The sequence below is a fragment of the Nelumbo nucifera genome, chromosome 1, assembly GCF_055504915.1.
Source record: "Nelumbo nucifera cultivar China Antique chromosome 1, China Antique-T2T, whole genome shotgun sequence".
In the NCBI taxonomy this organism is placed as follows: Eukaryota; Viridiplantae; Streptophyta; class Magnoliopsida; order Proteales; family Nelumbonaceae; genus Nelumbo; species Nelumbo nucifera.
The window spans coordinates 19,204,184-19,216,921 of record NC_142649.1 but is presented as its reverse complement, the minus strand read 5'-3'; the positions used below and the strand labels follow the sequence as shown (position 1 = coordinate 19,216,921).

The 12,738-nt window shown below is 39.8% G+C and overlaps 1 protein-coding gene across 1 annotated transcript in view; it reads left to right on the top strand.

The window, feature by feature from the left end:
* The window catches only part of LOC104612097 (sodium/calcium exchanger NCL-like), a 30,089-nt gene extending 20,461 nt beyond the window's left edge, over positions 1-9,628 (top strand). The window contains exon 3 of the mRNA XM_010279415.2: positions 9,157-9,628. Within this exon, the coding sequence (XP_010277717.1) occupies positions 9,157-9,182 (26 nt within the window). The 3' untranslated portion in view covers positions 9,183-9,628. The remainder of the gene's footprint in view (positions 1-9,156) is intronic.
* Positions 9,629-12,738: the final 3,110 nt, after the last annotated feature.

The window sequence follows — 12,738 nt, the reverse complement described above, 5'->3', positions numbered from 1 at the left end:
CAGGTTAGTGACGAAGGGGTTTACTCAGAAGGAAGGGATTGACTACAAGGAGACCTTTGCTCCAGTTGCAAAGCTTAACACAATCCGGGTTCTATTGTCATTAGTTGCAAACTTCTCATTGGAGCTACATCAGTTGGACATGAAGAACGCTTTCCTGAATGGTGATCTACATGAGGAGGTATTCATGAATCCTCCACCTGGTTATAATTTTGATGGGAAAGTATGTAGACTAAGGAAAGCATTATATGGCCTTAAGCAATCCCCTCGAGCTTGGTTTGAAAGGCTTTGTGGGGCCATGAAGAAAGTGGGATACACTCAGAGTGGTGCAAATCATACCTTGTTCATAAGGAAATAGGATAGCAGACTTACAACACTTATTGTCTATGTGGATGATATGGTGATTATCGGAGATGATCCATAAGAGATAAAAAGATTGAAGGAATTCTTGGCATCTGAATCTGAGATCAAAGATTTAGGCCATCTAAGATACTTCCTTGGAATTGAGGTTGTAAGGTCACAAGAGGGCATTTATATATGTCAAAGGAAGTATGTCCTTGATCTCCTGGAGGAGACAAGTATGATGGGGTGTAGACCTATAGATACTCCAATAGAGCAGAATCATTGTCTACAGGAATCGGTTGGAGAGGACTACCCTGATAAAGAAAGATATCAAAAGTTGGTAGGAAAATTGATATATCTATCTCTTGATCTGATATTGCTTATGCTGTGCATGTTGTTAGTCAACTCGTGCACTCTCCAAATATTCCTCATATGAAAGCAGTGGAAAGGATCCTCAGGTATTTGAAGACATGCTTGGGAAAAGGAATTTTGTTCAAAAGGCACAATAAAGTTGAAATTGAGGCGTATACTGATGCAGATTGGGCTGGTTCTGTTGGAGATAGGAAGTCTACTTCTGGATTTTGCACATTTGTTGGAGGGAATTTGGTTACATAGTGAAGTAAAAAGCAAAATGTGGTTGCTAGATCAAGTGTAGAAGCTGAATATTGGACTATGGCTCATGGTGTTGCTGAACTGTTGTGGCTTAGGACCCTCCTTGGTGAACTCAGGACAAAAGTTGAGTATCCTCTCAAGCTGTATTGTGACAACAAGGCTACCATCAATATTGCAAATAGCCTAGTGCAACATGATAGGACTAAGCATATTGAGATTGACCGACACTTTGTTAGAGAGAGGATTGTCTCGGGTGAATTTTGCATTCCTTATACTCCTTCTGAGATGCAGGTTGCAGATATTTTGACAAAAGGACTATCTTCAATGAAGTTCTTAGCCGTACTTGGCAAGTTAAACATGACTGATATCTATGCTTAGCTTGAGGGGGAGTGTTGGTTCGAGTGGTTAAGTGTTTGTGGGCTTAGTTTACCTTTTATGTTTAAGTTTCTTAGTTTATTATGGGCCTTTAGTTATTGGGCCTAATCCTGTTTTATCTTTCTTTATTATGCCTAGGTGTCCCATCACTAATCAGGGGCATTCTAGTCCTTTTGTGTAATCTATTATTGTGAATATATAAGTTAGCTTCTAGGGTCGGCTGAGAACACTATCACTGCCTATTCTCAGACTTGTTTTCTTCTCTTCTTTTTCCTCTTTTGCTGTTGTTCTCTAGTTAACACAAGGGATTCTTTAACCTTTTGAATCTCAGTCCCAATTCCCTGTAATCACAATGTCATCAACATAGACAATCAATACCACAACATTCTTCTAGTTTCTTTTGACAAACAGGGTATGGTCAGATTGGCACTACTTGAACCCAATTTATTGAAGAGCCAAGCGAAATCTGCTGAACTAGGCCCTTGGGGATTGTTTCAAACCATATAAAGATTTTTTTTAGTTTGCATACTTTCCCTTCACACCCTTGTGCTACAAACCCAGGAGGCTGAATCATGTAAACTTCTTCCAGATCTCCATTCAAGAACGCATTTTTGATGTCCAGTTGGTGGAGTTCCCAATCAAAGTTAACAGCCAAGGATAGTATAATCCGAATAGTGTTCATTTTAGCATCCGGGGCAAATGTTTTTGCATAATTGACCCCATACACTTGAGTATACCCTTTTGCAACTAACCTGGCCTTATACCTCTCAACCGACCCATCTGCTCTATGTTTTACTGTAAATACCCACTTGCACCCCACTGGCTCCTTGCCTTCAGGAAGAGTCACCAATTCCCAGGTGTTGTTTTTGTGTAGAGCACCAATTTCTTCCTTCATTGCATATGTCCATTCAGGTATAGATAAGGCTTCTGCAACACTTTTGGGAATGTAGACAATTAATGGCCGTAAAAAAGGCACGAAATGAGGGTGCAATGTTTTCATAGGACAAGAACTGAGCAATAGGATGCTTAGTAGTACATGATCGAACCCCTTTCCTATGAGCAATTGGGACATCAAGGTCGTTAGTAGAATCATCAATAGCAATAGGTTTAGTAATGTCAAAGGGGACAAGGGTACTTGGGTTTTCCTTCAAGGAGTCAGATGGTGTTGGATGTATAGTCTCAAGCTGCTCCACAGCCTTTGAATTCAGCTGTCCCTTATGGTGCCTCAAGAAGACACGGAATGGAGAGGAGTCAGGAATGAAGGGAAAAGGAATTTGAGGAGCTTGCCTCTCCTTCTTCACACTGTTCTCCCCCTAAGGAGAGGCTTGGAAGAAGGATTCAAATTCAAAAAAGGACATCCATCGATACAAAGTACTTATGTGTGACAGGATTGAAGCATTTGTATCCCTTCTAGGAAGATGGATAATCCAAGAAAACACATGGAATAGATTTAGGATCAAATTTACCCCGGTTTGGAGAGATTATGAACAAAACACTTACAACCAAACACACGTAGGGGAATGGAAAATAAAGGGGATTGAGGGAACAGAAGTTGATGTGGGGCCTTGTATTGTAGGAGGCGTGATGGCATACAATTAATAACATAAGGTGCGGCCATCACAACATCAACCCAAAAACGTTTTGGAACATGCATGTGAAGCATCATACTACGAGCAACTTCAAGAAGATGTCGATTCTTCCTTTTAGTAACGCCATTTTGTTGTGGTGTTCTGGCATACGAGCTTCTATGAAGAGATCCATGAGGGGAGAAAAACTCAACTAAGTCATGATGGAAATATTTCTTCGTATTATCCGATTGGAAAATTTGAACTTCAACATGAAATTGAGTGAAAACCATGCGATGAAAGTCTTGCACAATCTTGGGTACTTCTTCTCTCGAATGCATAGGATATATCTAGGTGTATCTTGAATAATCATCAATAAAGCTGAGAAAGTACTTGTACCCACCCACAGTAGGTATGTTTATAGGGCCCCAAACATCAAAAAAGACAACATGGAAAGACAAAGTAGATTTTTTATTATTTGATTGAAAAGTTGTTCTACAATGCTTACTCAACTAACATGTTTGACAATGTAAACTAGTGATAGACACAGACTTGAACAATTTAGGGAGCATAACTTTCAAAGACTTAAAGGACAAATAACCAAGGTGATTATGCTACAACCACAATTGACTTTTTGTAGACTAACTCGTAAGACTTACAGAAGCCGATGTTGCAGGACTAGCTTTATTCTCCAAGATGTAAAAGCCATCAACCATATTTTCTTTACCAATCATCCTCCCCAAGATTAATACACTACAGTTTAAGGATTGAGTAATAATGCTTATAGATAACAAATTAATAGGAAGTTTGGGAACATGAAGGGCATGGGGTAAAACAAAGCCATCAGGAACAGATCCTTGACCAGTCATATGGTTTGATGCCCGAGTCAATGATCTAAGGTGACTCAAGAGCAAAGGTACACACATGAAATGTAGAAGCACCTTTACTTGATGTAGAAGCAAAGTAGAAGGGGTAGGAACCGACCTATCCATCTGCCCGATAGTCCTACCATACAGTTCCAAATGATCTCTGAAGGAGTTGATGATGTCTTCCTTGGGATCAGAACCACTAGGATTCTCTTGGGAAAAAATAGTAGTCTGATTATTTTGTTGGTAATCTTATACGGCTAGATGTGCAGAAGTGAATTTCTTCTGAGGAGGCTTCTTTGAAGTGTCTTGATTCTTGGTTGCCCACTTGGGCTTCCCTACTAACTCCCCCCAATAGGTTTCTCGAGTTTGTCTAGGCTTTTGGCAGTGAGTACACCACAATTTTTCCTTGTCCTCACCTTTCCTTGATTCCCCCTTTTTCACTCCAATGTTACCCCCTCTTGCAGCCAGGGCAATAGGTTGCTCCCCCTCAAAAACATTCATGAGATTTTTCCTTCTCTCTTTAGATTGGACTAGGGCATATACTTCCTAAACTGAAGGAAGTTCCATATTTCCTAAAATCTGCATCCGAAGAGGCTCATAAGCCAGATTCAGCCCATGCAAAAAAGCAAAAACCCGCTGTTGGGAGACAAGTTTTTTGTAGGCTTGTGCATCCTCATCATTCTTCCACTCAATAGTCTGATAATAGTCCAGTTCCTTCCAGACGGATGTAAGGGCTGAATAATATGTAGATAGGCTACGGTCGCCTTGCTTACAAGTAGATGATCCTGCTTGAAGCTGATAAATCTTGGCAAAGTGCCTCTGTTTAGAATAGGTTGCCTTGGCTTGTTCCCAAATTTCACAAGCTGTGTCAGCCCATATGAAATTTTTCTTTACATGAGGCAGCATGGAACCTAACAACCATGACATAACCATGCTGTTTTCTTGATCCCATCGGTCATGTTCAGCAGTACCAGACTTTGGTTCTTTTATTTTTCCACTTATGTAACCAACATTCCCCTCAGTTGTGATACAGTTTGATGCCTTTGAACCATTCCAGATAATTTAGACCATCAAAGGGGGTAATAGACATAGAGAAATTCATGCTATCCATTCCCCCATTTAGGTTTCCTTGATGGGAAGTAATACCGGAGGTTGCTGAATCCTCAGTAGCCATTTTCCTCAAAAACTTTACTGCTGGTTTTTCAAAAAATCAAACTGAGATAGAAGGTTTGTACTTCTGAAATCTAAGAAGGCTCCTAATATAGGTTCAGCCGGACTGTAGGTCAATAAACCTAGCCGAAAGACTTCAGCTTATAAGAGGAGACTACCAGCCCCTAAACCTTAAAACTGTGACATTCACAGTGGTCATATACTTACATATGAATGTAATAGTACATACCTGGCTTCCACGATCTACAGTCCATAGAGAAACCTTAGAAAAAGCTCCTTACTGCATTCGGCTGCCATGACAAGCCTATGAAAAAACTCCTTACTGCATTTGGCTACCACCACAAAACTAGAGAAAACCCTTACTGCATTCGGCTGCCACCACAAACTTCTTGGTACAGCGACCAAGAGAGAAGAAAGAAAAAAAAAAACGAAGACCGAAGGTTGCACCCAATAAAAAAAAAACACGATGGAGTCTTCACCTCCTCTTCCAATAAAAAATTTCAATTGAAAAAAAAGACACGATCTGAGAAGGTTGTGCCCAGATCAGCGCTCTGATACCATATAGTTCGACAGTACTGAAAGAGAGAAAAAGAGGAGGAAGAGAGGAAAAAGAGAGAAGAACAAAAAGAATTCTATTCAATATGTGGCTGGCGGCGCCTGAGTTAGTATTTATATTTGGGGCGACAGCTTATAACAAATAACATAGTAAAAGCCAGAAATGCCCCTACTAGGCCGCCACATGTTACAACAACATCCATGTTAACCTTTGTTAACCAGAACTTTATGTGGGCTGAAACGGAAAAAGAAATATGTGACCAAGCAAAGGTCACTTACTCAAAACCAATGTTTTAAAACGTGGAGGCGTGACTAAGGACATGGAAATAAAGTACAGCTGGGTGAAAAGAAATGCCTTCAAAAAACAAAATCAATAAATCATTTATCAAAAGAAGACAAGTTAGATAGAATATAGACTGATTGATGTTACTTAAAGAGTTGAATTTGAAGGCTGAAGCTACAACCAACAGTTGGTGTCTTGGCCTCTTTGGTCCACTTAATGTCTTCAAAAAACAAAAAAAGGAAAAAGAAAAAAAGTGTGAGACAGAATAGGGTTGTGTGACATTTTATTGATGTAGCTTTGTTCAAGCTCTAGGCTGAAAACAAATCTACCAAAATGAAGAAGAAGAAAAGAAAAAAATAAAGAAATATGTGAATGAATCAAGTGGAGAATTGGAAATGGGGAGCATATTATGTTTAAAATGGAATCTTGGTTTTATGAAGGGGGAAACAGAGGAATCTTGGATTGAAACTTTATAGGTAGATGTTTGATGTGCCTAGGGTTTAATTGAATGGTTTGATTGGCTCAGAGGTGTTATGGTCAAGGAGATCTGGGTTGTGGGTGCTTCAGGCTAATGAGGGGGCTCGAAAGGGAATCTTGGTTTGATGGAAGGGTAAATGGAGGAATCCAGGGTTTAAATTTCACGGGTAGGTGTTTTAGTATGCTTGGAGTTTGATGGTGGTGTCTAATCTAAGGGCCAAGTTGTAAATGAGGGTTAATCGGGGCCATCGTATTGGTACCTAGCAGATTTAATGGTGAATCGGAGGGCTTTTGGGTTGAAATTCGGGTTCTTTGGGTTTTTTGGTGTTTCGGAGAGATCAAAATAGTTTGATCAAGTGTTCGGGGTAAATTGGGGGTTTGGGCTGCGGACTGAGCAAAAATCGGGTGTTGACACCCGTCTCCTTCTCCCCTTCCGACTTCTTTGCTACAACGGAGACTAAACTCTTTGGACACAATGAAACTTGAATTTCGTAATCATAATTGGTCTTTGTAGACGTTGTATTCCCCTAGGCTCGGATGATTCCCTAATCTTATTAGGCCCACCATTGATATGAGATAATGGAGAGTTGTTGAGCGTCGCCCCTAAACCACTAATGATCATCTTCTTGCCATTTTTGTCAAAAGCAGTCACCCAGATCCATCTCTTTTCATTTCTTTTTCTATCCTTAGTTGAGACCTTCCTTGTTCCTTCATTTCTTTTCAACTTTGGTTTGAAAGGACCTAACAACTTTCTCTTATCAGCTTTCCTTTTCCTATAGCAAAAATCCTTCTTACTAATATGCAAATCGACATTCATGTGAGATCCCTCCTCTTCGGTCTCCATAGGAGCACTTGCCTCACACACCTTGACAACGACCTTGAGCTTTTGTAGAGAATCTTCAATTGCGGGCTCAGAGCCATTGGAGATCCTACCTAATGAAGGCTTCCTAGATCTCAACTGTAGATGCGTCTTGTTTTTCCTGAAACAAAGCCTTTCTATTTTCCTTTCACCAGGTTCATCTTGATGAGAAGAAGATAGACCATAAAGTTGGTTTGCTGAAGCACCACTACTTAAGCTGGTCACATGCATTGTAGAGAGACTATCTGGGCCCGTCTCCAACCTCTTCAACTCAAACCTCACCGGTCCATGGGTTCTTTTACCTAAATGAGTCCTGGTCTTGGGCCCACCACTCTTATAACTTGGGCTTAAATCGATACTACCCAGCCCAGCCCTGGGTAGTATCGATTGAAAATGGGTTGTTCAAAATTTGCCTTTTCAAAATCCTTTTTGAGCGTTCCTTCCTGACTTTTCAAATTCCGACACCTTTGACCTGTCAAAGAGTTCATTAATGGAGTTTTTCCCCAATTGGTCGATGCTTCTGCAAGTTGACTGTCACACGCCAACCCTTCTTCACACGAGGAGGTGAGGATAACTTCTTGCTCCACTCCGTTACATATTGGGTTGATAGTAAAGTGATTCTAGTTTGACTTCTCCTTTCTGTTCTCCCTTTTCTTCTTCCTCCTTGCTTCCCACCTTTTCTTTTATTGTTCTCCTCTCTTCTTCCTCACTTTTTGTTTTGTTTTCTTTTACTTTTTCAGGTTAGCAAAAAGCCAAAAAGAGATAGATAGAATATAGGGTGTGGGCAGAGGGCTTGTATATAGCCCAATAGTTTGTTCTGCCTTCTGTACTTTTTAAGGGCATATTTATAATAATATTTGTAATTGCATATAGTTTGCCTCAATATAATTAAACAAGCCTTTAGAGTTGGGAATTCATTCATTTGGTTATACCCCTTAGTTCTTGTGCAGTTTACAAGTGATTTGGGAAAAACCCTTGGAGTCCTCAGCTCCTTTGGTGACACGACACGTTGGTATATTGTGTTCAAAAGATATCATTTGGATATGAGGATAAGTTTCTTTATAAAAGTATGTCCAATATCCTTGAGTTCCAAAACTGTCCAAGTATCCCTCCCAAAGGAAATCCTATCCATATCCTCAAAACCAGGAAATACCAAAATCTAATCAATAATAAGAGATACCTTGTCTTTACATATACACTTTAAGGGACTTGCCTTGTCAAAGTTTCTCCAGTTACTTCCCTTCTTAGTGCTCCAACACACTGCAAAGGAGATGATACTCCAAAAGATCTTAGATTATCAGTATCAGACATAGTTGGATATTTTGGCAATATATCTTGAAGATGCTATAGGCTGAACTAGCTTTTCATAGACATTGAGAAGAAAGATGTTGACATAGTTCCAAGCTTGAGATGCTTCACATTCTCCTCATTCATGCCAAACATGACACATTTATTTGCCATTTTATAGCCTCTCTCCCTGTGTATTTGCTTTACACGGACACTAACCATGCAAATGCCTTTTCTCTGGGAGAGATTGGGCTTTGGAAGAAGAAACCTCTAAACCTCAATGTCACCACCTACTGACTTAAAACAAGAGGATAATAATAGTGAAAAGGAATAAAAAGCAAGTAGAAAGCAAACTCTTCTAATAATTACCATAAGTCTAAACACACCAACTCTATACATATATGTACATACATATATACATCAATATGTATATACACACACACACACACACACACAAGGCATTTAAAGATGTGAGGAATGTGTCTTGTACTTTCAAACATGAGCCTCAAGGCATAAGCATTATACATTTTTAAAACACTGACCTGGTCACTTGGGTCTGAAATGGACATATGAGACCCGTTTTAAAAGTGTTCATGTAATGCTATCTTATTCCACAAATTAAAGCCCTTTAAATTCATAAGAAAATTTGCAAGTTTCTAAACCGCAGAATGTGAGGATATTGCTAAATGCTGACATCCTTTGATGTGCAGCCCTCCCTCTTTTTGAAGTTTTGAATACAAATTCTCTCTCTGTAATTTGATGCAGATCTATGGAGCAGTAACCATGAATAACCTCCTTTGTTTGGCTGTCTTATTAGCGCTTGTTTATGTGAGGCACTTGATATGGGATTTCACATCTGAAGTACTTATCATCCTTATTGTTTGTATCATAATGGGTCTTGTTGCCAGCTTCCGTACCACCTACCCCTTATGGATGTTTTTTGTGGCATATGTGCTCTATCCTATATCTCTGGTGCTAGTTTATATTCTTGACTATGTTTTTGGGTGGTCATAGACACTTCAAACAACAAAAGCAGTTAATTGAAGCAGGTAAAGATATCACTCATGGAATGTAATGAATACTAGTTCTTTCTAGAGGCGCTGTACTTTTTTTTTTTTAATTTTTTCTAGATGATGGGAACACCTCTACATCTTTCCTGCAACCATGTAATAAGTTCAAATCTCGTTCTATTGAGTTGGTAATTTGATATATGAAACAAGATTTGTTTCTTTCATCACATGTTAAGTCTGCTTCATCCTGCCAATGATGGGTGTAAACAAAATGTATATGAAAGAGTCTTGAAGAACACTGATTTGGTTTGCAAGATTCCTTAACAAGCTCAAATCTCTATAAACTCTTAATGTAGGACAAGATAGAGGTCCTACAAATTTTGAATATGGTGGTGGGCTTTGTGGGGTGATAAAAAGGAGATTTGGATAATAAACAATGAAGAATAGAGATGGAGAGGCAAATAAACAGTTTGTGTACACCAAAGAAGGAGCAAGAGTTTATTTGTGTCATCCCATGGAGAAAAAAAAAGATAAAAATTATTGGCAGCAACCAGAATTTACAACCAAAAGTTTATTTCATCAAATCACTTTACTAATCCTACTAAAACTAACTTAATTTAAAGAAACCAAAAAAAGTCATTACCTGATGTTGGTCCCAGATATCTGGGTTCTCGGAAGGGGTGGACTGGATAAGGTCCTAACCATTGTTTTTTTTTTTTTTTGCACAAAGTGACCGCTCTCAGACTTGAACCCATGTCTGCTACAACTAGAAAAATAAATAGTAAGTCTAAAAGTAACCATAAATAGTAATTTTGATTTATTAATAACAATAAAACTCTAGAAGACTTAAAACCTTATCCTTAAGTCTGCTACAACTAGAAAAATAAATTTAAAAAACACAAAAATATCAATATCCTTTTAACACAAAAATTCTGAAATTGGTATAAGAATTGGAAAAGGAAAACTGATTTAATTCTCCATGGATTCCTTCCTTGCTTCGATATTTGTGTCATTCTCCCATGGTTCAAAAAACTTGTCCTAGAGTTTTGTAGTGAGGAAGAATCAACATTTGTTCCTGTTAGAGTGCTCGAGTCAGGGGTATTTTGGTCATTCTGGTTTATCTTCTTGGAAGTGAAAGGTCTATTGTATCTGAGTTTAATCCAAGTGGGTCGGTTAGGAGAGTTTCTTTTCACATTCTCTCTTTTAGTCTGGCCGAACATTCTTCTCCTTCTTTCTCTTTTCTTTCTTCTTCCTTCTTCTCTACTTTGACCTAGAATCAACTAGGGTTTATTCACATGGTATCAGAGCTGTAAGGTTGTATCCTTATTTCTTTCTTGTTACCGTTCTCTTTCTGGGTTCGTCGCCAGCTTTCACAGTCGTCTTCTTCTTTCTCGATTGACCTGAGTGGAGATTCGATAAGGGGCTGAAAAGGAGCTGTCGTTTTGTGGGTCTGGAGGTGAGAATGCCTCCAGTCGTTACTGTGGTGGTCGTTGAAGTGGTTTACTAAACCCTCTATTCAGTATCGAAGAGGGCTGAATGTGGATAGGTATGAACACTTTTGTTGTTTGTCCAAGTAAGGGACTGTGAATGTTTTCTTGTTGCTTCAAAAGTTGGTTGTGGTGATGCTCGGTGTGACTGATATGCATTTCAGTCGTATTCCTCTGCATTTCTCTTCATATGTATGCTGAAAGAAGAGTTGTCGACTGCTGAAGTTCACAACAACAGTAGATTGGTGGTGGTTGTGTCGTGGTGATTGGTGGTGGTGGTGGTTGTGTCTTAGACCTTGTGTGTAATCAGTTCTGCAGTGTGCAGCCCAAGTGTTTGATGTGAAGATTGAGTGATTTCAGTCTTAGTGTATGGTGGTGAATGGTTTTGCAGTGTGCAGCCCAGGTGTTGGATGTGAAGACCGAGTGATTTCAGCCTTAGTGTGTGGTGTGTAATGTGTATTTAAAGCTGGGGTTGGTGGTGCTATAAGTGAGATAAGCCGTGTGAAAGAGTGTGTGGTTGTGTTGTATACTTGAAGGTGAAATAATGGAGATGGCCTCTTCCGTAGGTGGGAATGACAACAAAACCAACATCATGCTTTCTTCAGATTATATAAGTGTTCAAATGACATCCATCAAGTTGAATGGTGAGAACTATGTACCGTGGGCAAAATCTGTGGAGGTGTTCTTGAAGGCCAAGAGGAAAGTAAAACATGTGAGGGAGGAGAAACCTTCCTCTAATTCTCCTGGGTTGAGTGATTGGGAACAAGATGATGTACAGATAATGACATGGCTTTGGAACAGCATGGAACCAAAGATTAGTGTGAACTTCATGTTCCTAGATACAGTTAAAGAGATCTGGGATCATGCAAAAAAGTTGTACTCTGGACAAGACAACACAACTAGGGTGTATCAGTTATATCAAGAGTACTTCAATTTGAAGCAAGGAAGTCAAAGCTTAGAGGAGTATTATGCAAGTTTGAGGAACATCCGCAATGAGCTAAATGTGTATCACCCTTTAACATCAGATGTCCAGATCCAATAAAAGCAACGTGAATAGCTTGATGTGACTAGATTTCTTGTGGGCTTTAAGGCTTTGTATGAGCCTATCAGAGCATAGATATTAGGGGGATCAGCTCTCCCTTTACTTGAAGAAGTTTTTGCCCGTCTTAAAAGGACATCCATTGAGCTGGTGGAACATTCTTCCTTCTCTGATAGATCTGGTTTGGTAGTGACTAAAGGGAGTGGCCGTGGAAGTAGAAGTGGTGGTGGCAGCAGTGGCCCTCCAAGCAACCGTGGTGGACACATGTTTAACTGGGCTAGTGGTCGGACTGGAGGTCGAGAGTCAGGGGAGGCCGTGGAAGAGAAAGGAGTAATGCTCAGAGAAAATGTACACATTGTGGATTAGAGGGGCACACAGTTAATTTCTGCTATGATTTGCGTGGTCCACCCAACACTTGGGCTAACCATGCTACATCTAAGAGTAGTAGCACAATTACTGAAAGCCAGCAAACTGCCCCAACCCCCTCCACACCCGCTTGTGCTTCCGGGCAGGAAATGGTGAGTGTACCACGGGCAGTATATGAGCAATTCCTTCAAACATCTCAGCAGAACACAGCTACACTTGCCCATTCAGGTATGGCTTGCTTAGCTTCCAAAGCCTCACCCTGGATCATTGATTTCGGAGCCTCGGACCATATGTCTGGGACTCTTGATGTATTTTCTTCCCTTTCTCGCTCCTCCACATCTCAGTCAGTTACTCTTGGTAATGGTTCTACATCTCCTATTTGTGGTGTTGGTGATGTTGATTTTGTTAGACAGTTTATGTATGCCCTTAGCTTCAATCTGATTTG